The 25,519-nt window shown below is 44.2% G+C and overlaps 1 protein-coding gene across 2 annotated transcripts in view; it reads left to right on the top strand.

Moving 5' to 3' along the window:
• LOC123770452 (tectonin beta-propeller repeat-containing protein) overlaps positions 1–25,519 on the top strand; it is a 72,130-nt gene that overhangs the window by 31,979 nt on the left and 14,632 nt on the right. For both annotated transcript variants that reach the window (XM_045762299.2, XM_045762298.2), the window contains exons 8-13: positions 7,062–8,071; positions 15,173–15,277; positions 16,526–16,697; positions 19,837–20,002; positions 20,202–20,311; positions 24,013–24,152. In XM_045762299.2, coding sequence (XP_045618255.2) covers positions 7,062–8,071; positions 15,173–15,277; positions 16,526–16,697; positions 19,837–20,002; positions 20,202–20,311; positions 24,013–24,152 — 1,703 coding nt within the window. The remainder of the gene's footprint in view (positions 1–7,061; positions 8,072–15,172; positions 15,278–16,525; positions 16,698–19,836; positions 20,003–20,201; positions 20,312–24,012; positions 24,153–25,519) is intronic.

Genomic DNA, 25,519 nt, shown 5'->3' with positions numbered 1-25,519 from the left:
AAATCGAGTTTATCAACTGTTTCAATGTCCCCATTTTCTTCTAGATGATATCTTAAAGCATATTTAATGTCTAACAGGACGTGATCACTCTTTCCCAAGGGAGGAAGGTACTGGATGTCAAAAATCTCTTCTTCTTTCCTGGTGAATACTAGATCCAGTACTGACGGTACATCTCCTTCCCTCATTCTTGTGGCTTGCTTTATGTGTTGATACAAGAATGTCTCCAGAATGAGGTTCACAAATCTGCATGTCCAAAAGTCCTCCGTTCTTGCTTCATAGGCCTCCCAGTCTATTGCTCTAAAGTTGAAGTCCCCCAGTATCAACAGTCGTGATTTATCTTTATCTGCTTGTACAATAATATCTCTCATGACCATTATGAGGCCCTCTCGTTTGTCATCCAGTTCTTCCTTTGTCCATGTGTTGCTTGCTGGTGGGCTGTAGGTATTTACAATTATCAGCTTATCATCCTGATTCCAGACCTGCAATGCCATTATGTCAATATCTCGAGGGTTTTCAAATATTAACTCTTTTACCTTCAGGTGTTTTTTCACCAGTACAGCCACTCCTCCTCCCTTCCTAGTTTTCCTGTCACGTCTCCAAACTGAATAGCCTCTTGGGAATATGACTTCATTTATTATATTTCCTTCAAGTTTTGTCTCTGATAATGCAACAATATCTGGGACCCTAAGCTGGATTACATCTTGCAACTCCAAAGTTTTTGACCTCACTCCATCTATGTTGGTATATACAATTTTCAGGAACATGTTCCCTTTTCCTTTGCTCTTTACTCCCCCCTTCCATTAATGATCTTGTTGCTTTGTTTTTATGTACCATTTCACAAGCTTTCCAGTCCCTGTCACTTTGTAAAAAAAAGAATTTCTGTCTTCTTCATTTCTATCCCCATTTAGACGTTTTGCCTCAATTAGGTTCATTTTCAGCTTTTCTCTGTCTTCCTTGGAGAGGTCTTGTCTTATTGACCAAAGTTTGCCAACCTCATCACTCTGCAGTTTCCTGGCATTTCTTAGCACTTCCATCATGTTTTTCACTCCATTAAACATCACCCTTAAGGGGCGGTTCTTTTCTTTCTCATATTTTCCTATTCTTCTAAAATCACTGACATTTTCCTTTGAGCCTTCTCCTAAACCTACTATTTTCTCTATGATTTTCATCTCTTCTGCCGCTCGGTCCACCCTAGATGAAATTTCCTTCTCTAAACATCCAAAAATGATTATGGATTAAAAGTGTGTGTGTGTGTGTGTGTGTATGGAGGGGTGATTGATTGTTTTTGGGTTGGGTTTCCATCAGTGTCATCATCATACTGTTTCTTCTGGGACCTTTCTCCTATCAACAAGAGTAGGCCTCTTGGAAAGTATCCTCCAGATATCTTTATCATACAATTTCTTAGAATTGTTGTAAGACTGTTCAAATTATTTTCAAGTAAGTTTCACATGCAAATTTTATGTCCACGTTTGGCCACCACATGCGAGTCTTCAACTGCATTTGCTAGGACCAAAATAGAAATGTGCAGAAAGAATGAGGATTGGTTTATCAGCTATTTACAAATAGAAAAGAAGAGGAGAAACAGGAAAGGGTTTCGTATTGTTGAGAACAGGTTTATCATGGTTTCCCATGGCCAATGACAGTGAAAAACTAGTTTGTAATAAAGAAAAGGCAGTGTGAAGAGGAGGTGGTGGTGGTGCTGTCGAGGGATTGTAGCCACAAAGAAAAGAATTATCAGCAGGGGAAAGTTGTCCCATTTACTTGTTACTTAACTTTTAATATAATTCCATTAACCCCTGCAGTGTGCACCTGTTCTTGGCAAAAACTTCGTAATGCAATTGTTAAGGTCATATTTTTGTTTTTATAAATATGCAGGTAAAGTTAATGTCAAAATGTTTCCAAAATCGGCCATTTTCATTTCAAAACATTGATGATAACATTAAAATATAGTTTAATTAAATAAAAAAGCACAACTCTCGGAACAGGATTTATTGGTTGGCGCAGCACAGTGGTTAAAGGAATTGTTAGCATTAACAAGCACATTTAAAAACAAAACTACCCTCAGTTTTATATTACAAATACATATACAGTGGTACCTCGGAATGTGATTGTCCCTGTATGCGAGGTTTTCGGAAGGCGAGGTGTATTTACTCCAAAAATTTGTCTCGGAAGGCGATGGTTACTTCGGGAGGCGAGTTTGTTGATACGCGTACAGGCCGACCTAGCGCGTGGTGGTTCGGCGATCGTCGCCCCTCTGCCCCGCTGCCCCTCAGTTTACCATTGCCTCGCGCTCAGTGACTACCCCCACATCAATTCTTCTCGCTGATTTTTAGTGTTTTGTTGGATTTTTGGTGATTTGTCTATACAATTTGTTATTATATATCTCACCATGAGTCCCAAGAAAGCCAGTGGTAAGGATAAAGGCCAGAAAGCTCATGTGAGGATGACAATAGAGGAGAAACAAGAGATCATTCGGAAGCATGAGAACGGTACACGTGTTGTTGAACTTTGTAGGCAGTACAACAAAGCCACATCAACAATATGCACTATACTTAAGAAGAAAAATAAGATTATGAGTGCTAATGTGGCAAAAGGAGTAAGAACATTAACGGCACAAAGACCACAAATACTTGAAGAAGTGGAAAAGTTGTTATTAATTTGGATACACGACAAGGAGTTGAGGGGTGATAGTGTTTCGGAGGCCATTATTTGTGAGAAAGCCAGGGTGTTGCACGAAGACCTTCTAAAGAAGACCCCTGCAACGAGTGATGCAGATAAGAAAGAGTTTAAGGCAAGCAGGGGCTGGTTTGAAAAATTTAGAAAGAGAAGTGGTATCCATAGTGTTACAAGGCATGGGGAGGCAGCCAGCTCAGACAAACCAGCCGCTGGACGATTTATTGACGAATTTAAAGAGTTTGCAGAGGATGAGGGATACCTACCGCAACAAGTGTTTAATTGTGACGAAACAGGACTGTTTTGGAAAAGAATGCCTAAGAGGACATACATTACCAAGGAGGAAAAATCCTTGCCTGGACACAAGCCTATGAAAGATAGGTTTACGCTTGTGCTGTGTTCAAATGCGAGTGGCGATTTGAAAATTAAACCCTTGCTAGTGTATCATTCTGAAAATCCAAGGGTTTTCAAACAGTATAATGTGCAGAAAACCCGTTTGTGTGTGATGTGGAAGTCTAATAAAAAAGCATGGGTCACCAGGCTTATTTTTTCGGAGTGGGTGAATGAAGTGCTGTGCCCTGCCATAGAAAAATATCTGCAGGAGAAACAATTGCCACTCAAAGCCGTGCTTCTCCTTGACAATGCTCCTGCTCATCCTCCAGGCTTGGAAGATGATTTGATGCCTCAATACAATAAATTCCTCACAGTTAAATTCCTTCCTCCTAACACCACTCCTCTAATTCACTCCTCTAATTTCCGGAAATGTTTTGAAGTGACTGAAGCCACAAACCTCACCCTCAAAGAGTTCTGGAGAGAGCATTTTAACATTTGTAGTGCTTTAAAACTCGTTGACAAAGCCTGGCAAGAAGTGACTCAAAGAACCCTGATCTCTGGCTGGAGAAAATTGTGGCCTGAAGGTGTGAGAGAACTAGACTTTGAGGGGTTTGAGCCTATAAATGATGCGCCTATTGTTGAGGAAATTGTTAGTCTAGGCCAGCAAATGGGCTTGGAATTGGATGGTGATGATGTGGAGGAGTTGGTGGAAGAACACAACGAAGAACTGACCACCGAAGAACTCCTAGCCCTTCAACAGGAACAGCAAGTCAACACAGCAGCGAATGATTCTGCAGTGGAGGAGGAGGTGGCAGCAGCACCAATAGCACCAGCGAATGTCCCTTCGGCAGTAATTAAGAAGGTGTGTCAGATGTGGGAAGAGATTCAAACAACTATTGAACAGACTCACCCAGAGAAAGCTGTAGTAGGCCGTTGTCTTAATCTTTTCAATGACAATGTGATGCCTTACTACAGAGAGAGCTTGCGAAGAAGGGAAAAGCAAGCTTCCATGGACAGATTTGTGGTGAGGAAATCGAGCAGTGAGCCTCAACCAGGACCTAGTGGCACTCAGGTTAAACGTCCCAGGGAGAGCACACCAGAAAGGTCCTCACTGCCTGATGTGATTATGGAAGGGGACTCCCCTTCCAAACAGTAACTCCTCTCCTCCTCCCCCCTCCTCACCATCTTCCATACGCCTACAGCACTCGACAGCAAGGTAAGTAATAACTGGAACATAGTTTTGTAGGTTTATTTAGATGAATTAGGTAAATTAGGTATAAAAATTTAGTTTGATGTGGGGTTTTTGGGGTAGTCAGGAACGGATTAATTCATTTCCCTTTATTTCTTATGGGGAAATTAACTTCGGAATGCGAGTTTTCGGAAGGCGAGGCGTCTCCAGGAACGGATTAAACTCGCATTCTGAGGTATGCCTGTAGTATATTGTTTTAACCAGAGTGAAAATTGTAGCTTGTTCCAATGTTGGTTTTTGCACATATGTCTGTATTGTGTGTTTTACACAGTTGGCTCATGACACCTCTTACATGTACATGCCTCTTCTCTTGTACAAAAAATGAAAGTCATTGAAATTCCTCAGCTTACGTACTATTCTAGTATTTACTGTAATGCTTCTTCTATCTTGAGGTTATTTTGAGATAATTTCAGGGCTTAGCGTCTCCGCGGCCCGGTCCTCGAACAGGCCTCCTTTTTGTTACACACATCCCCAGGAAGCAGCTCGTAGCAGCTGTCTAACTCCCAGGTACCTGTTTACTGCTAGTTGAACGAGGGCATCAGGGTTAAAGAAACTCTGCCCATTTGTTTCTGCCTCTGCCTGGGATCGAACCCGGAATCGTAGGACTACGAATCCTGAGCACTGTTCACTCAGCTGTCAGGCCCCCCATGCTAAAAACCTATTGTGTACAACAAATGGACAGTATGTATAGCGATATGTTTTATGTACTGTGTGTATATATGTATGTATGTATGTATGTATGTATGTATGTATGTATGTATGTATGTATGTGTATGTATGTATGTATGTATGTATGTATATGTTTTTGACTTTGGAGACTTTAGGACTGAAAGCTGCTCTGCTAAAAATCAAATTAAATTATCTAAAGATATAAATAGTTTTGCAAATTGAAAAATTTGTATAAACAATTGCCATATTGTACCACCCATACTTGGTGATTTTCCTCTAAAATTACAGTATATTTTCTAAATTTATTATATGACCATTATTTAAATAATGGTCATAAACAATCTAATAAACATGCTTATAACTATAAATAACTGCAGTGTACAAATATTTTACTTTTTATATACACTACTCAGAAGTGCCATGTGTGTGTGTTGTTAATGTCTCGGTAGATACTGTAACTAGAGAACCCCTTAGTAGCTCTTTGACGCTACAGCTTGGAAGCCAGCAAGTGTGGTTAGTGGGCCAGCCAGAGGCTTATGGCTTGTTCAGGAATTTCCCTGAAAAAAAAAGTAATTGTGGGACCTCACCGGGACTCTCTAGGACCCACATGCACCAGAACCCATATCTAGTCCCTTCAAAGGGAAGTCTGGAGATTAGTGATCACTTTAGATCCAAGAAAAACCCCACCAGAAAGTATACAAGTGTTCCTTCTATCATTGCCATGTTCCAGTCATTTATTTGGCATGTGAGTGGGTGCAGTCAAAGTGGAGGTGCATGTACAGTACCTCTTAACCTGGTTTGGATGTTGCTGCGCGTGTTGTCCAGACTGGTGTTTTACTTCCGGAGGGTCATCCTTCTGGCTCCTTAGTGACTGGCTCAGCCTTGGTTTCTGCCTCTTCTGGCCTGGTGTCTGAACTCGCTTTTTTTTTCCTGTGGCTCCACCTCTTTCAGCAGATTGGCCTAACAGTGTTCTGGTTCTGCCTTCTCTGATCTTCACGTCTGGCCTTTCTGATCTGGATGTATCTCCACTTGTATAGTGAGCACTGAGCAGGTAGCTGGTGTTTTGGTGTCACATTCAAGTGTCACTTTGTGGTGGTGGTGATGTGAAGTTGCCTGACGCTTGTTTTGCCTATATCACTGCCTCATTTTCCTTCGCTGACCCCATCCTTTGTTACGTGCCGTTGGAATTGGCTTGTAAAATAGCCAAGTTCCGTACTGGCGGTGATGCAAGTTTGTAGATGGCCATCTAATATTTTTGCATTCCCATGGTCATTCATTACCACTTTTGCTATACTGTCTATGGGTAACTTAACCCTTCTACCCTGGGACCTTCAACTCCTCTTTTGTTATGGCATCTGTTTACCCAACGCATTCCCCCTAATAAAACGTGGCATTTTGATGTATACTCTACCTAAAAACAAAAATTTTTATACTGGAAATGGTAGTGGCTCACGAAATTGACATACTGTCCCGTTTTCTGTTTTGGGTCCTCTGGTAGATTAGGATAAGGGCACTTTAGTATGACAGTTTCTTGACGTTGGGAAGCCTTAGGAGGACGGGCTGGTTTACCACTGAATTGGTTCCTACCCTGACGGGATGAGGAACTCTATTCTCTGAGGGCATTACCCCATGGTCCTTTTCCTATTCTTCATTCCTTCTCTCCCTTCCCTTCTGTTCCTATTCAGCTTGGCATTGTTTTCATTTAATCACATTCACATCCACATTCTTCTTGCCTAGGATGGCCCTTGTTAACTCTGCATTTCTGGGATGAGAAGCTGGCAAATGGGGAATACTCGGTGGTTGTTTTGTCGAGTTCAACTGTTACGGGGACCTTGGGCCGTAACTAATTTTCTTTTCCATTTTCCAGTGGTGGTTGGGTTCTGGGGCCTCTTCACAATAGGTTTTTGTTGTGGCAAAGGGCATTTTTTGGGGGTTCAATTCGTATCATTTTCTGTCAGGGTAGCCCTTGGGTAGTTCTTTCTTTTAGTTCACTCCGTGATGATGCTGTGTTGTGAGGGCAAGCCCAGGGTTTTATTCTTGTTGGTCTTTTTGTGTTTGGGTTCTCCTGCTGATGTGGTGGAGGCATTTCATTACATTCAATGCTGGTTTGTTTATTTGTGATTTTTCAATCTCTCAGGTGTGGGGCGTAAGTAACGAGGACCACACCATTGTGCTACGAACAGGCGTGTCAGAAACAGAGCTTGCTGGACGAACCTGGCGATCCATCTGCCTTCCCATTGGTGCAGTCGAAACCCCGCCTCCAAGTGTGAACCCCAGCCCAAGTTCAAGCCCACTTCCTCACCCCACTGTAAAAATGCCCAGTAGCATAACTAATGACACTTTTACTGAAAGAGGAGCCAAAGGACAGGAGGACAGTCCTAATTCCATCACTAAATCCATTTTAGGAGCAGAAGGTGACATTAACTTGGCTAGTGCAGAGAAAGTACTAAATAATCTTCAGTTTCAGGGAGCCCAGCCTGCAGGAACAATCAAGGAAAGTAGCGATATATTGGCTCTCGGAGAGAATGAGAGAAGCCCTATTCAGGAAGAACATGGAAAAGAACAAGAAGCTGTTGTTCAGCATGAAAGTAATGACACGCTGCATCACGATGACAGTAGGGAGTCGAGCATCAAAATCCAGTACCCCGAAGACTATCCCAGCTCTCTCAGCTCATCAGTTGTGTCTGATCAAGGTGGAGATTTCATCAGCAGCCTCCAAGCCATCAATAGTCGTGATATGCCCAATGATGCTGTGTTAGCAAGCCCAAATAGTTCTCCTGAAATAGAGAGTGATAATACAGCAAGCCAAGCTGATGACAAGACGAACATCAGGAATCGAGAAGATTTTCATATAAAATGCCAAAGGGATAACGCAGTGAGTGACACTAGGAGAAAAGAGGATCAGGGACATGTCTCGGCCTGTGTCCAGCAGCCGAACACACATGCAAGCCTCGAGTGGAGCGAGTCACGCCTCCGCCATGCTAGCAGCAGTAGTGCCGGCAGTGAAGCAAGTCTGAGTCGGGGATCGCTTGTGGTCCCAAGAGAGGAAGGCCCAAACTACAAACTGCTTCCACTAGAAGCAGAACACCTGTGGTTGTGGGTGACTGGGGGAGGATGCTGGATACGAGCTAATAACATGCCAAAGTGGTGAGTCTCTTTGTCTGTTTTAACCTATGCTTGAGAAATCAACGTTTGCTGTTGCTAGTACTGTATATATTATGAAGAATTCTTGTGTAGCTCTTACATCAAGTTTGTTATACTCTTTGATATATTGATTTTATATGAATGATTGTTACTATTTTAATATTTTGCAGCATATAGTCTTAGTGCTTTAATATATAGTGTTTTATTGTTTGTAAAGGGTTGCAGGATATTAATAGGTTTTGATAATGCCTGGCATGCACACAGCTAGTGAGCCATATATACGTAATGCACCCCTTTTGTTGTGTGTATCTTTAATAAAATGTTCTTGTTTATATTTTATGTTTGCTGATTAACCAAGTGGCACGAGCAGGGTTGTTGTTGTTTTTGTTTCATCATAAGTTGAATAGCTGTATTTATTATTATAGTACAGTTAGTGGGAACGGAACATTCAGCTTCTGGTCGACTCTTAATTATGTATTCATATTTGAGGTATTAAAAAAACCTTCAACTAAAAAAAATAGCTATTCACCAAGGCAATTTAGCAGGAAAGGGGGTACTGACTCATCCAATAGTAAATTTATTTCTGTGGAGAGTTTCCCTGGAGCTGATATGTGTGTATTAGACCATGGCATCAGTCAATTTGAATGGCGTTCTAGTCTACCGGGGACTATGAGTCAGAACCTGGCCCTCTCAGGCATGAGGAGCAATGATCAATAGAAACCTCCCATGTGGTTGGAAGCATTCTATGTCTGCCGTCATTCGAGTTAGGCACCCAGAAATGTAAGCGCCCCAAATCAGACCCCAACTGTTGAAACAATGCTACCGAAAACTGAACTGCTAAGCAGAACTCCCCAATCTGAAAACGAGCAAATGCGCTTGATGTCACACCCACCGCAGCGCCACCTTTCTGCGCAGCTCCCCCCCCCTCCCTGGGAGGGGGAACGGGAGTCCCAGACCCCATGCCGGCTATCCACCCGCAGTTCTAAGGCTGATGTGTTGCGTGGCGGTCATTCGACTCCGACTCTGGTCTCTGTGCAGTGCTGTGCCCTGGCAGTGCTGCTCTGCTGTGTTGTGGTATGTGAGCCGGGAGTAATATCAGAAGTACTGGGGCTGCATGCGCCTAGGGCTCCCTTCTCCAGGTACCTGAAAGTACTGCCATTGCGTCTTGAGGTTGCCTTCCACAAGTCGTTAGGGAACTACCTCTACAGGGATCTTTTGCTGCATGGTGTTTGCCCACCCTTGGGGTCAGCAGGGGTTTTCTTAGCCACTGTTTGGCCCTGGGTTGGAGATAGTATCATCGCTGGTAGGGGTGCAACGTACTGTGCAGCTTGTCTACTATTATCATAGTGGCTGGTTCTGTTCCTCCTGGAGATGTTGTACTTTTGTGGGGGTTTTCTTTTCTTTTTAGATTTTGGCTGGTGGGGGGGTCTGTTCCATGGTCGTAGTTCCACCTCTGTTTTTTGGTGGTCCCCTGCTAGGCCCCCGTAGTTGTACACGTCGCAGGGGTTCAGGTTTACATGATCTCGCGGTAGTTTGGGTCACCTGGTTAGCGGTACCATGCCTGGACTTCCCTTAGCAGTCAGCCTAAGGGCCCTGGAAAACTCCACTGGAGCTCATTGGTCCAATGGATGCAACCTCTGGGTCCGATCTCCATTATGAGCTTGAAGGTTGCTCTGTCCTCTTGTCTCAGGGTGACATTCACCGTCGTGCTGCCTGTTGGGTTGATGACACGTTTGACCCAGAATCCTGCGAGTGGTGTTCCCTGCTGGTACTCCAATTCACCCGGTCCACTGATACTGTTAATTGGGTGCAGGCAGCTTTGACGTTACATGCAAGGTTTCGGTTGCTGCAATGTGCTAGGTTGGTTGCTTTCTCGATGCCCTGAGGCTGCCTTGCTTTGGTTATAGGGACCCAAACTTCGGGGCGTTAATCGCTTCGACTTTGGTTTCATCCTCGCTCTCTCATCCTTCCTCTGCTGTTGTTTGTCCTCCTCCCCCTCCCCCCCAAATGTTTGGGTTTTGAAACCCTCCTCTGAGGGTTTCAAACCCAAACATTTGGGTTTGAAACCCTCAAACCCAAATGTCTGAGGGTTTCGGAGTCAGGGCAGGGTTTAGATGGTGGTGAGAGACTGGCAGTTTTTTGATCTGCCAGTCTTCGAAACTGGCAGACTGGCGAAGCCCAGCTGGGGCTTCGAGATCTGACCAGCAAACCCCCCCCCCCCTTTCCCAGCTTTTTTGATTGACTCTGCCTTTTCTTTAGGGGCGGAGGGTTTGGGGGACGACTGTGCCCCGGGGCCTGATGTGGAGGGTCCCAGGGCTGGGAGGAGCTGACTTGTAGGGGGCTTAGGCCCTGTTTGACCCCGCTTGGGTGTTGGTACCCTCGGTGCGGGGCTCGTTGTTGCAAGGGGAGGGGTTTTCTTACCCCCCTCCCAGTACGAATTTGATATGAGTTCTGCTCCTCCCCAGGTTCTGTTCCGGGTTCCCTTGAGTTCTTCGGTCCCTTCTTTCTGGAGGTTTTCGGCTTCCCGCAGCCTGCCTAAGGAGGTTCGGGAGGCCATTGCAGCTTATGTCCTGCATGACCCAGATTTTGCCTCAATATTGGACCTTTTCTCGTTTGAGTTCGGTTCTACTTTTCCTTATTGGGTGCATTACGAAGTGCCGGAGTCGTCCTGGTTTGCAGACTATCCATTCTTTTCTATGGGGACCTGGCACTTGTTCCGTTGGACCCGCATGCTTGAATGGTGACGGGAAACATCTACGGCAATTCAGGTTAACTGGGGGGGGCAAGTTGGAGCACCTCGATGTGTATTTATTCGCCCCCGTTCTTCCTAAGGCTATTAGCCAGGTGCAGCTTCATGTACAGGTTACTATCCTTTCGGCGTCCCTGGTGGCTGAGGATTTGCGTGCCCGGGGCATTTGGCTTCGATTTTGCATTTCTTTTCCCTGCTTGAGCTGTCTTCGGACTGGCTTGAGGAGGATGTGGAGGCACTGGATACCGGCCTTGTGTCTGGTACCAATTCATTGGTACCAGTTGCCTCGACATCTCGAGCATCGACTGCCTTGTTGAAATTGTTTTGTGCTGATTCTGAAGGAGGCGGTGTCTCTGTTCTTTGCTTCACGCCTCGTGTGCAGGCAGTCTGTGCTTGCTCACTCTATGGTATCTGCATGGGCCCTGGCTCTTAGATTTTCATCACCTTCTTGTTTGTTGCTGTTTGCTGATTCTGCAGTTGTGCAGTATCTGCAAGCAGCTGCTTCTAGCTGTCGCCGTATGTTGGACTTGTTAGTTCTCCGGGGTGGCCTTAGATGCCGTTCCCGGTGGGGTCGTGGTGGGCCAGTAGTGCCAGTTTCGGAGCACGGTGATCGCTCTGCACATCAAACTGGTTCTCGTAAGGGGCGACCTCACAGTTTGTGGTGGCCCCTTTGGTTCAGGATTGTTTTTCCAAGGCTCTTTTTATTGTTGGCATTGGCCTCTGGGGGTCAGGTCGGGGAGCTTCATGCTCTCCTCTGGCGCAGGGATTTCTGTTCCTTCGGTCCTGGTGGTAGGTTTGTTTAGTTGCAGCCGTCTACTTCTTTTCTGCCAAAGAATGAGACTGTTGCTTTCCGGAGGGGTCCTTGGGTTGTTGATGCTTGGTTGGTCAGGCTGGGGGTGCATCATGTATCTGGTTGCGGCTCTCTGCTGTTATTTGCACTCCACGGCTAAGGTGGTCGGGGATGCTCTTTGGGTTGACCCAGTTTCCCTCCTTCCCTGTTCCTGGACTTGGGTTTTTCAGGTCGTCTGCAGGGTTATTGAGTCGAGCCTGCCTGCAGTCTATTCCTTGTGCCTGCGACGTTCGTAAGTTTGCTGCTTTGGCTTTGGCAACATGTCTTGGGTTTACATTCGGGCACGGGGTTTTTGGAGGTCGAACAGGGTCTTGGCTGGTCGCTACCTTGTCAATGTCCCTGGACCTGGTAGGGCCTGCGTTGCATTGGGCCGGCAGTTGCAGCTAGTTGTCTTGGCTTCGTGTTGAGGAGTGAGGACCGACTGCCTCCCGGGTAAGTCCTTGTGTTTTTCCTTGTCTCTGGGTAGTTAGCTCCAGGGAGCCAACGGGGCTCTCCCCAGAAAACCAGCGTTGAATGAAATAAAACACCATTTTCTGGATGGGACCCGGAGGGAGGGAGGGAGCATCTCTCCCTCCTTCCAGTCGGCTGTGTTTTTGCGTGTTTTTGACATCCAACCTAAGAACTACTGGTTGGATTGCCGGCGAGGGTCTGGGGCTCCCCCTTCCTCTCTCCCAGGGAGTGGGGGGTTGCACAGACAGCAGCGTGGAAATGTGATGATGTCATCACATTGCCGCATGACCATACAATAAAACATCGTGACCATTTATTATACAACCTCAGTGAAAATTTTTTTTTGTAAAATACGCAATAAATACTGCAAATAATGCAGCGAAAATAAATTTGCGCCAACTCGGGCTGCTTCAAAGCCACGCCTTACTCTCCCAGGACGCACCACACTCGAGCAATGAAGATCAACGTAATCGGCCAACTTCTCGGCTCATTTATGTCATTGGTAAGTACGAATTACATCCCCCAGTGCTCAGGGAACACAAATGAACACGTTTATAAGATTTTTTTTTGTGTGTGTGCCTGGCAGTGTTGCAGGCCAAAAAGCCCTTAGCGACTTAAGGGTTAATAGGCATGCTTGTCTGGCTAACAGCATGTACATTCTCACTGCCTCTTCTTTCTTTTGTCTTGTACTCTTTAATCTGACACTTTTATTATAATCCATTCTCAACAACATCCATCCTCTATCACACAATCAACATTTTAAATTTATCCTTTTCAACTATTATTAGTACTGTACTGTATGAGCTCGCTTATCCGAAGCCCACTGATCCAAACATTTGAGTTATCTGTTGAAAATTGCTGCCAAATATTTTTCTGGCAAAACATCACCATATCTGAATTGCTATTCTGATAACCGGAGATCTTGCTGGGATACCACACAGGCATCGGGCCATACTGTAATAATCCCGTACAGCAGTCGCTTGAGGCATGGGGTAATGGGAGGTGTTTGGGGGTGGCTGACTTCAGGGTAGGGGGGGACTATCTAAGGATGGGGGGGCCTATGATCTTTAATGTATAGAATAACCAAGAAATATGTTAAAGCAATTCATAACAGTAAAAAATAAGGATATCAAATTGTAACAAATCCAAATTTCTTAAAAACCATGTACAGTATACAGACAATACTTTCCTGCTAAAAATTTAGGGTTATTTTTCCACCTGACAGCCTATGTAACATGCCTGCTTGCCTGCCCCAAGTGGATCCATCCAGGTCACGTGCTCTCGACTCTCACATTATACCACAATGCTGCGCCATTAGTGAAACATTTTTAAGTATCCTTTGAATTTTCATAATAACTTTGAACATTTTTTGTCAAGACTCTGCCTGACAGCAGCAGGAATGGTCCTGGGGTTATTAAGAGGAGGAAGGTTGTGCTAACAACACCACAGACAATCAAATACAATACAATACAATACAATTTTATTTAGGTAAGGTACATACATACAATAAATATTTACAAGGATTGTTTGACTTATAGGTATAGCTAGTACATACAATGCCTAAAGCCACTATTACGCAAAGCGTTTCGGGCATAAATACAGTTTACTCGTGTATCAGTGCCATACTTGAGGCGACCCAAAGAGAGATGAATACAGGAGGCAAGCAAAACTCAATTCTTATTTGGTAATAACGACAAGCCAAGGCCGTTCAACCCATGCAACCCACAAGACAAGAACCTTCAACCAATGAAACCTCGCCAGAAAGCCAAGAAAGCCTTCAGCCAGTTATGCTTCAGCAGCTGGCAGTCGAAGTTGACCTTGCCAAGCTTAAGCACTGTACTGTAATTTTACTGTTGTGTTAAGTTAGGTTATGTAAATTTTCAAGAATTATTGATTATTGATTTGAAGATACTGTACAGTACCGTATGTAGCACCAATCAAGAAGACGAACTATAAGGTAAGCTGAAGCTTCTGATTTAAATTACAGTACTGTACTGGTATATTTTTAAATTACAGTGTGTGTGGAAATTCAAATTGTTGGTTGTAGTACAACAAAATTGAATATTTTCACCTTTGGACTTCTTCGGTAAAAATTCTGCTTATGCTTATGTCTGGCTTATCTGGTGGGAGGACCTTTCCATATTTACCGGCATTTACCTGAGGGCCACTAATACTAGTGGCCTCGATAAGGACAGGAAGCCAGCAGCTTGTCAACGGTCCCCCCCATTTGACTAGATGACCCTTTCCAGTTGTATTTTAAACCCCAGCAGAGTTTTAGCATTTACGGCTTCGGCGGGTTGGCGGTTCCAGGGTTTACAACCCTTTGAGAAACTTAACTGAATTCATTGTCGTGACACGGATGATTTCGTTAATTATATGCACTCGCATATAATTCAGATAAGTGAGCTTAGACAGTACAGGTATTTCAATACTTGAGTAAGAGACATGTTTAGACAATGTATGCTTATATAGCTGTATTGACTTGTATAGTACCTGAGACACACAAATCTTTGGTATGTACGTAAACAAGGTATATTTTGCAAATTGGAAGGCTTCACTCAGTAGCTCCCTGAGCTAGCTGCCTGGGGCCAGATTCACGAAAGCACTTACGCAAACAATTACGAACCTGTACATCTTTTCTCAATCTTTGGCGGCATTGTTTACAATTATTAAACAGTTAATGAGCACCGAAGCACCTTTAGGCTGTTTATAACAATAACAACAGTTGATTGGGAAGTTTTCATGCTTGTAAACTGTTTAATAAATGTAACCAAAGCCGTCAAAGATTGAGGAAAGTTGTACACGTTCGGAAGTGCTTGCGTAAGTGCTTTCGTGAATCTGGCCCCAGGTTACCTCCAAGTTTACAAGGACTTGGTGGGGCATGCTAGGTTTGGAGCGCAACAGGCAGCTGACTCAGGGGAACCACTGAGGCAGCCCACCAGAACAAGGCATTTCATTCTGTTCAATGATGGATGTTTTCCTGCAACATATGTACGTAGCGTATATTTATTGTTTCTATGAATAATACAATGTCATTTGTAACTCTTGTCTAAAGGTTCATGAGTGAAGGGTCCCCAGTGCTGTCTACAGAGCCCTGGAGAGTTAATGTGTTGCAGAGTTTACGCAGTCGGTATAACACCGAGATCAAGCCTTTTACTGGGTATGTGAGCCATAGAAGAAAACAATGCACTTGACATGGCTGTGCTATGTGTAATTATTGTATTAGTTTAGTGAAGACTACTGCTTTTGAGATTGTAAATATCCTCCTTCACCTCTGTTTTGTACTTGTAACCTCCTCCACCTCTGTTCTGTACTTGTAACCTCCTCCACCTCTCTTCTGTACTTGTAAATAGCTTCCTCCACTTTGATACTTGTAATAGCTTCCTCCACTTCGATACTTGTAATAGCTTCCTCCACTTCGATACTTGTAATAGCTTCCTCCACTTGTAATAGCTTCCTCCACTTCGATACTTGTAAATATTTGCTTCCTTATCTATACCTGTAAATATCTTTCTCTGGCTCAATATTTGCAATTACCATCATCCATTCTAGACTTACATTCCTTCCATCTGCATGCTAATAAATATCCTCTTCCATCTGTGTGCTTAAGAATGTCCTCCTTAATATGTATTATTGTGAATACTTTATTATGTGTTCTTTAAATGTCCTCCTCCTCCTCCTCCCGTGTACAATTCTTGAAAATATCCTCTTACACCAATATACTTTTAAATTTCCTCCTCATCTGTACAGTTAGTTATGAACATTCTCCTCCAATTTGCTTGCAAGTATCCTCTTCCATCTGTACTGTTAGGTGTGAATATTTTCCTCCTCCTGTGTGCTTGTAAGTACTATATTCTTCCATCTGTACTGTTAGTTGTGAATATTTTCCTCCTCCTGTGTGCTTGTAAGTACTATATTCTTCCATCTGTACTGTTAGTTGTGAATATTTTCCTCCTCCTGTGTGCTTGTAAGTACTATATTCTTCCATCTGTACTGTTAGTTGTGAACATTCTCCTGCTCCTATATGCTTGTAAGTATCCTCTTCCATCTATTCTGTTAGGTGTGAACATTTTCCTCCTCTTATGTGCTTGCAAGTACTGTATTCTCTTTCATCTGTACTCTTAGGTGTGAACGTTTTCCTCGTCTCGTGTGCTTATAAGTATCCTCTTTCATCGGTACAGTTCGGAGTGAAAATTTTCCTCCTCTTATGTGCTTGTAAGTACTATATTCTCTCTGTTAGCTGTGAACATTTTCCTCCTCCAGTGAGCTTGTAAGTGTCCTCTTCCATTTATACTATTAGATGTGAACATTTCCCTTCTCCTCCTATGTGCTTGCAAGTATCGTAAATGTGACGATACTTGCAATGTGACCTTATAAAGTTTATTACATTGCTTGTGTGTTTCTCTAGTTATGAGGAAGCAGTTGAAGGCTCATCATGGGTAATATCTGGCCAGTGCCGCTGGTGGGCAGGGGGACAGTGGGTGCCAGCATCATTAGAGCTCGTCATGGTCGGCTCTCGCAGGTCACAAGTGCAGGATGCCACGCTCATTGTACGCTACTCTCTTGGATCTCCACATGTGGTAGGTACCTATTATTTACCAGAGGTTTTGGTGGATATTAGTACAGTAATTCAGTTTTGATTAAATTGGTTACTAAATGTGGGATTATAGAGGCAGAGTTCATTATTTGTACTGTTTTGTCTGAGTTCAGCAATCCGAATGATACGAGACTCGCCCTCATACGAGCGAGTTAACCGAACATTCAACTTGGACGAATTTCTTGCCAGGAATGTTTAAAATGAACAAATTCTAAATATTTTTGTACCATGATTCAGATACTCCCACTGTTTACCTGTGCATTTTAATGATTTCCTTAATGACTGCCGCCATTTACTCTAAAACACTGAACGCAAATTCATCTGGATCGCAAGAATTCGGATTACCATTCTCTTACAATACAGTAATTATATTCTGTACTGATGTTTAGCAAATAACCAAATGTTTCCTGCAGTAGCACTTTCATAAATACTGTATACAGTATATCAAATATATAAATATAGATGCAAGTTATTTACAATATATAAGGAATAGAGTGCATGTCTTACTTGCATTATAGTTATGTGAAATATGGTGCTGTTGGGGTAATAAATTAAATACTGTACTGTCATTAAAATTAAATTTATATATAGTTTTTTTGTAAATGAAATACATAAACTGTATTCAGATATTCTCTGCCCGAAACGCTTTGCATAATAGTGGCTTTAGGCATTGTATGTACTAGCTCTATCTATTAACCCAACAAACTGTAAAATCTCTCTTTATGTATGTACCTTACCTAAATAAAAATTATTATTATTATTATTATTAATATAACCACTAAATAAACAAAGGGGCAACTATGTATTTTCTAAACAGTGCTAGATGAATGCCCACAGTACAGTATATGTACACATAACCCTTGTAAACTTTGAACACAGAAGGAAGATACTAACCAATGTACATAACCTAAAAAATCTTGAAGGGTATAACGAAGTCTATATCTCCCCCATACTACACAGTTGAATAGCACAAAAAAAGTGTGCTAAGAGGAAAGTTTAAGGAATTAACGAACCTAGAAGCAAACAGATTCAAAGCTAGTAATCAGGAGAAGACGGGTGATCAAAATAGTAGATGGAGGAGAGAACGCAGTCCTCCACCCAGCCAGGCAGAACTAACCCTGTATATCTGAGAAGACGGACAGGCACAAAGCTGGAGTGACAACAAACAGAATAATTATGTTCAGAATCTAGGTGGTATCTCACAGCCCAATAGGATCTTGAGGTCATCTTGAGATGATTTCGGGGCTTTTTTAGTGTCCCCGCGGCCCGGTCCTTGACCAGGCCTCCACCCCCAGGAAGCAGCCCGTGACAGCTGACTAATACCCAGGTACCTATTTTACTGCTAGGCAACAGGGGCATACGGTGAAAGAAACTCTGCCCATTGTTTCTCGCAAGCGCCTAGAATCAACCACGGGACCACAGGATCACAAGTCCAGCATGCTGTCCGCTCGGCCGAACAGCGAAAGAAATTTAAAGTGCTTCTACACTAGTGCCAGAAGCTTGGTGAATAAATTTGATGCATTGTGTGCACATGCTGAGGCCGAGACTCCAGACATCATTGGCATAAGTGAAACATGGGGATGACAGGACACTATTGAAGGGGAATTCCTCCTCCCCCCCCCTCCCCCCCCCCCAGGGTATCATCCACTGTTCAGAAAGGACAGCAACAAGAGCAGGAGGTGTACTGCTTTATGTAAAAAAAATGTATCTAACTCCTGTACATCGACTTCCGGTAGATGTAGCTCACATGGACTTTGCTAAAGCTTTTGACACTGTATCATATGAGAGACTGGCAAGGAAATTACAGGCACATGGAATAAATAGGAAAATACTGGAATGGATAAAACAATGGTTAAAACATAGGAAACAAAGGGTTGTGCTAAATGGGAAAGAATCTGACTGGGAAAATGTGCTAAGGGGAGGGTGCCATAGGGGGTCCATTTTGGGACCAACCCCCTCTTTGTCATATACATCAATGGCATAGATGAAAATATTACAAACCACATTATCAAATTTGCAGATGACACTAAAATCTGTGGTAAAGTGGGAAGTGAAAGTGATATTGAGATCTTACAAAGAGATCTACATGAACCTCTCAAATGGTCAGATGACTGGCAAATGCTTTTTAATTTTGATAAATGCAAGACCTTGCATGTGGGGCATAACACAATCCTAGTCACAACTACCAAATTGACAGTATTACCTTACAACAGATAGATGAAGAAAAGGACCTTGGAGTCAGAATCCATCATTCACTAAAAGTTGCACAACACGTGGGAGCGGAAGTAAGAAAAGTGAACCAAACCCTGACAATAATCAAGCGTACCTTTACCTTCAAGGAAAGGAAAGTAGTCGTTCAATTGTATAAGTCTCTGGTGCGCCCCCACCTGGATTATTGCATCCAGGCAGGGAGACCTCATCTTCAGAAAGCCATAACTGCTCTGGAGAAGGTGCAACACCGGGCAACAAAAAAAGCATACCAGAGCTACTCTATCCCTTTGAGATGTTTTTATTCTCTCAAATAAACGTACTTGAGCTTGATCTCATGAATCCGAAATGGTTGAAGGCCACTGGGCTAACAAGACTACAAACCAGGCATGACAGGGTGGATCTCATTGAAACCTTTAAAATACTGAACCATTTGGAGGATGTCGATCTGGTCAATTTCTTCAAAAGGTCAGATGTAACACGAACGAGGAGCAACAGGGTTAAGCTCAACAAACCATAATGTAGGACAGGAAACTGGAGATGCTTTTTCATCCCATAGGGTTGTAAACCTGTGGAATTGCCTACCCACCAAAGCTGTAAATGCCAAAACTGCTGGGTTTTAAAATACAGCTGGAAAAGATCATGAGGGAAAATGGGGAGAACCTTTGACAAGATGCCAGGTTCCTGTCCTCATCAAGACTACTAGTATTAGTGGCCCTCAGGTAAACTTAGGTAAATATAAATAATACAATACTTGGTAAGGGGTGGGTAGATCGGTACTGTGCAGGTGGGTGAAGGGTTGCTGTGCAGGTAGGTGGAGGGTTGGTAGTGGGTGGGTGGGTAGGTGGGTACGTAAGATAGACACTGACAACCAGAACATAACATAGTCACAAGAAATTGATTTCACATTACAGGAAGAAATTTCATGCAGTACGATTCTGACAAGTGTCATGTGCGTGGAGTCTGCTGTGGGTCGGTCTCTTGTGGCAATGTACCATCCTGATGAACCCCTGAGGCCAAAGACGCTCTGCTTCTCCACCGAGACAGATGCCGAGGACTGGCTCAATCATATCTCAACAGGTAGGTGGATCAAACCATATAGCTATTATATATATATATATATTTATGCACACTTCAGATCAAATATATGTATACATGTATATAACTGCTTTATTGTTAGGTTTAACTGTAATTACTTTGAGATTGCTGGAGCTTGCTGGTTTACTAGCATGTCAGCAGTTCATTATATCCTCGTTTTGATTATGATGCCGATTTGCAGCTTGTAATCAGTTTCGGGGCTTGACTGGCTCTCCGTCGTTTTACATGGTGTGGGCTGTGACCTCGCAGGGAGATGTCTTTCTACATGACTGCTCTACTACTGAAGAAGAGGCGAGTGTTAATACGTCTCAAATTTTGTTTAGATCCTAAGTGCTGTAGTATCTCGTGTGTGTCTCCTGTCCTTAATACTATATATAAATATATATATCCTGTGTGATACTATACCTAACCAATGTTACATTGCCTAAATTACACATAGCCTAAATATTTCTCCAACAGTTGTGTACTTTACACATCTAACGTCTGTGTCTTTAGCTTCAGATTTTACTCTTATATCTATAGGACCATCATCTGCATACATATCTACAGGGTCATCAAAGGCCCTGTAGACCATATAGGGATGCCAGACCAACTTGCTTACCAGAATTACAGATACAATTACACACCAACAAGGAATTACAACTACGACAGGCAACTGCCCTACAACAATCATCACTGGTCAGAACAAACTCAATATGTACATGCATAATGGGCTTGCCAAAAAAGTCTCCCAGTCAAACTATCCCTAATAGAGTAATCTCATTCATCTTTGCCAACATACAAGGACTAAAAAACAAGTGCCTATCCCGGTCGATGGCAGACATAGAATGCTCCCTATCATAAGGGAGGTCTCTATAGGCCATTGCTCCTCATGCCTCTCTAGAGGGGGGCCAGGATCTGGCTCATGATCCCTGGTAGGCAAGAACTCCATGCATTGACTGATGCCAGAAAGTTATACATATCCATTCAGCCTGGATAGCTCCGGGGAGCCTCCGGGACTCGCCCAGAAAATGGCGTTTGTCACGGGGGAGTGGGCTGGGGCTCTGCTAGCAATTGGCTGCTAGGGGCTCAGAAGGCAGAATACTCAGCCCCTCTCACTCTTGGGATTCACCGGAATCGCTTGGTCCCACAGGAGGGGACCAGTAATACCCACCACCGCAGGTTTTTGCTCCCACCAATGTAGGGGGTGCCACTGATTCACCCTGGGAGCCCTTCAGTCAACCACGGGGAAACTGCTGTTGGCAATTCCGGCCTAGACCCGTGGAGAAGTGAAGGAAGACCCAGGCTTACCTTTTATCAATAACTTCCCCTGAGTCTTGCCTGCCAGACAAAAAGTTTGCAGGAATTCCTTTCCCACCTGCCTTCCCTACCTTCTTTTAACAAGGTCGCCAACTGGGTTGGTATATCTGCACCTCAGCAATGCAGTTCAGTGGGTGTATTCTATACTGCTTGTTGCCAAAGTGTTGCTACTCCTATAGAGTTGACACTGGTGTGTCAGCCCAAGGTACACTTCCATAAAAGTCTGTGTGGCTTTACCTCTCCCCAGCCACTACATTGCTTGTTGCCAAAGTGTTGCCACCATTCCGGCTCTGATACTGGACAGGTAGCCTAGGGTACACTTGTACATAAGTCTGTGCTGCTTTACTACTCTCCAGCCACTAAGACCTTTTGTAGAAAACGTGGTGTTCACTAGGTGGTACTATGATAACCCTCGTGTATGCTCATAGACATTATTATGGAGGCACACTTAAACACAATGATAAAATGTGTGAATTTACTGACATAAACTACAAGATCACATATACATTTACAAACAATACAGGAATGGAAAAATGAGAATAATAAAACTGGAGATCGTCAGCAACTCTTCTTTCACGACCTCCAACAACTCCTCCAACTGGGCAGATTAAAAAGGAAGCCACTCTCTCACACATAGGGGCCTCTTCGTCGACGTCGGCTACCACCTCTTCAACTGCTCCGTCGTCCAAACACACTGTCCTCTTCAACAGTCCTGAACACAAGCCGCCCTGCAGCCTATCCTACTACTAATGTATCAGTGTTATACTGCAACATACATAGGTAAATATCGTGGCCTATCTAGCCTACTCAAACAAGGGGTAATGGGAAGGAAATTGATCTACCTTTACATTCCTGGCTCACGACGCCTGTCCCTCGATGGTGTGAGGTTCTCACGCTTCCTGAGTCGGTCCTTGACGATCCAGGAATGTTCCACAAGTCCTCAGGTGTCGTGAAGCCTTCGCGTCATCGCCAAACCACTCCCAATGTTTCAGATATCCCAATCCTGGTTCACCAGTGGGTACTGAGCTAATCACTGTATGCACACACTCATCCATACCAAGGCGTTGCTCCTTGCCCTAGGAATGGTGTCATCCCTCCAAAATCCTCAGTGAACGTGACCCGGTCACAGCTAGGCCTGCCCGCCACACCTTCCAGACCCCTCCAGCGTCAGGCGGCGCCCCTCTAGCATCGTCGCCGACCGACTCTTCAAGTTTTGGCACTTCTCTGCTCAATGAACTTTGTTTCTTCTTGCTTCCCGGAAGCACAGGGTCTTCAAAAACAATGGTGGGCTGCGATGGCTAGTTTAATCCACTGAGTAAGGCTTGTAGAGCCTCAAATCCTTGAGAGCTGACCGAGAAATGTCCTCTCCCTCTCGCAGTCAGACCAGCTCTGACGCTACCACCACTGGCGCCGCCAGGGGCACTCTGTGACGTCACGGCGGGCTCTAATTGGTCGCCCGTGACCTAAGTCACCCAATCCGCACTCGGCTAGCGTCCTCCACAAAATAGCGGATCTGCAGGTAGGGGGGTACCATTACATTTGTATCAGGGCGTCACTTTCCCCTTACCTACAAACTTATAATGTAAATTTCTCCCTTATCTGGCGACGATCTGGTCGCCGCATATACCTACCTTGAGGTTACCTTGAGGTGCTTCCGGGGCTTAGCGTCCCCGCAGCCCGGTCGTCGACCAGGCCTCCTGGTTGATGGACTGATCAACCAGGCTGTTGGACGCGGCTGCTCGCAGCCTGACGTATGAGTCACAGCCTGGTTGATCAGGTATCCTTTGGAGGTGCTTATCCAGTTCTCTCTTGAACACTGTGAGGGGTAGGCCAGTTATGCCCCTTATGTGTAGTGGAAGCATGTTGAACAGTCTCGGGCCTCTGATGTTGATAGAGTTCTCTCTGAGTACCTGTTGCACCTCTGCTTTTCGACGGGGGTATTCTGCACATCTTGCCATGTTTTCTGGTCTCATGTGATGTTATTTCTGTGTGCAGGTTTGGGACCAGCCCCTCTAATATTTTTCACGTGTAAATTATTATGTATCTCTCCCGCCTGCGCTCAAGGGAGTACAGATTTAGGCTCTTTAGTCAGTCCCCAATATACCAACAGACTCTCTGTATCTCAGAGAATCAGTAGAGAAAGCTGATATGACTCTTAAAGCAGGCAAATAGAAGAGGGCACCGTAACACGTTTCATTACATTCAACGCTGTTTTTTTTTATATTCAGCCTCTGAACTGGGGTCGGATGGCCAGCATGGGGGGTCTAGGGCTCCCCCTTCCCCCCTCCCATGGAGGTTGGAGCTGGGCAGACAGCTGTGCGGCGGCAGTTGTGACGTCATGCTTGTTTTCAGATTGGGGAGCTCTGCTTGATAGTTGGGCTTTCGGTAGCAATTTTGAACAAGGTTGTGTTTGTTTTGGGACACCTACCCTTCTGGGTGCCTAACCCAGTCAATGGCAGACATGGAATGTTTCCAACCACATGGGGGTTTCTATAAGCCATTGTTTATCGTGCCTCTCTGATGGGGCCAGGTTCTGGCTTGTGGTCCCTGGTAGGCAAGAACTCCATTCAAATTGACTGATGCCACAGTCTAATACATACATACATACCAGCCTGGTAAGCTTGGGGGAGCCTCCGGGACTCGCCCAGAAGATGGTGTTTCATTACATTCAACTCTGGTTTTTTTACTTACAGTTGCGTGCAGAGTCGGTGGCAGCGCACCAGCAGTTGCCTGTAGGGACAGGAGCTACACCAATAACCTTTCTCTTGAATCGAGGATTCCGACCAGGTTGTTTCATCTCTGTCTCGGGCAAGATTCACAGCAGTGCTGACCAGTAGGATCTTCTGCCCCTTGTTTCTTATTTGTAGCCATTTGTAATCATCATCTATATGCTTTGTTTATATTGAATCCAGTAGTAAATGTCCGAGAAAATGTGTAAAAAAATGAGCCTGTTTGTGCTATATGATTATAATAAAAAAAAAGTTATAATTATAAATGGACATAGGAACATGTTATTGGTTGTTAATCAACAGGTACAGAACATGTATAAGATATAAAGGCACTAACACGCACAGCGCTTTGGGCAAGTAAAAGAAATATAGTAAGGGGTAACAGCATGGTTACATAGTACAGGACTTAGGAATTTTGAGAATTGAACTATTGTAGAATGGTGGTGTAGGATGCAGGCTGAAGAATTGTGGTGTTAGGATGCAGGCTGCAGAATAGTGGTGTAGGATGCAGGCTGAAGAATGGTAGTGTAGGATGCAGGCTGAAGAATAGTGGTGTAGAATGCAGGCTGAAGAATAGTGGTGTAGAATGCAGGCTGAAGAATAGTGGTGTAGAATGCAGGCTGAAGAATAACGGTGTAGGATGCAGGCTGCAGAATAGTGGTGTAGAATGCAGGCTGAAGAATAGTGGTGTAGAATGCAGGCTGAAGAATAACGGTGTAGGATGCAGGCTGCAGAATAGTGGTGTAGGATGCAGGCTGAAGAATGGTAGTGTAGGATGCAGGCTGAAGAATAGTGGTGTAAGATGCAGGTTGAAGAATGGTGATGTAGGGTGCAGAATGGTAGTGTAGGATGCAGGCTGCAGAATAGTGGTGCAGTTTGCAGGCTGAAGATTAGTGGTGTAGGATGCAGGCTGAAGAATAGCAGTGTAGGATGCAGGCTGAAGAATAGTGGTGCAGTTTGCAGGCTGAAGAATAGTGGTGTAGGATGCAGGCTGAAGAATAGCAGTGTAGGATTCTGGCTGAAGAATAGTGGTGTAGGATGCAGGCTGAAGATTAGTGGTGTAGGATGCAGGCTGAAGAATAGCAGTGTAGGATGCAGGCTGAAGAATAGCAGTGTAGGATGCAGGCTGAAGAATAGCAGTGTAGGATGCAGGCTGAAGAATAGCAGTGTAGGATGCAGGCTGAAGAATAGCGGTGTAAGATGCAGGCTGAAGAATAGCGGTGTAGGATGCAGGCTGAAGAATAGCAGTGTAGGATGCAGGCTGAAGAATAGCAGTGTAGGATGCAGGCTGAATAATAGCAGTGTAGGATGCAGGCTGAAGAATAGCGGTGTAGGATGCAGGCTGAAGAATAGTGGTGTAGGATGCAGGCTGAACAATGGTAGTGTAGGATGCAGGCTGAAGAATAGTAGTGTAGGATGCAGGCTGCAGAATGGTAGTGTAGGATGCAGGCTGAAGAATAGTGGTGTAAGA

Source organism: Procambarus clarkii, chromosome 46 (assembly GCF_040958095.1).
Source record: "Procambarus clarkii isolate CNS0578487 chromosome 46, FALCON_Pclarkii_2.0, whole genome shotgun sequence".
NCBI classification, from domain to species: Eukaryota; Metazoa; Arthropoda; class Malacostraca; order Decapoda; family Cambaridae; genus Procambarus; species Procambarus clarkii.
This window is presented reverse-complemented; position numbering and strand designations above follow the sequence as displayed.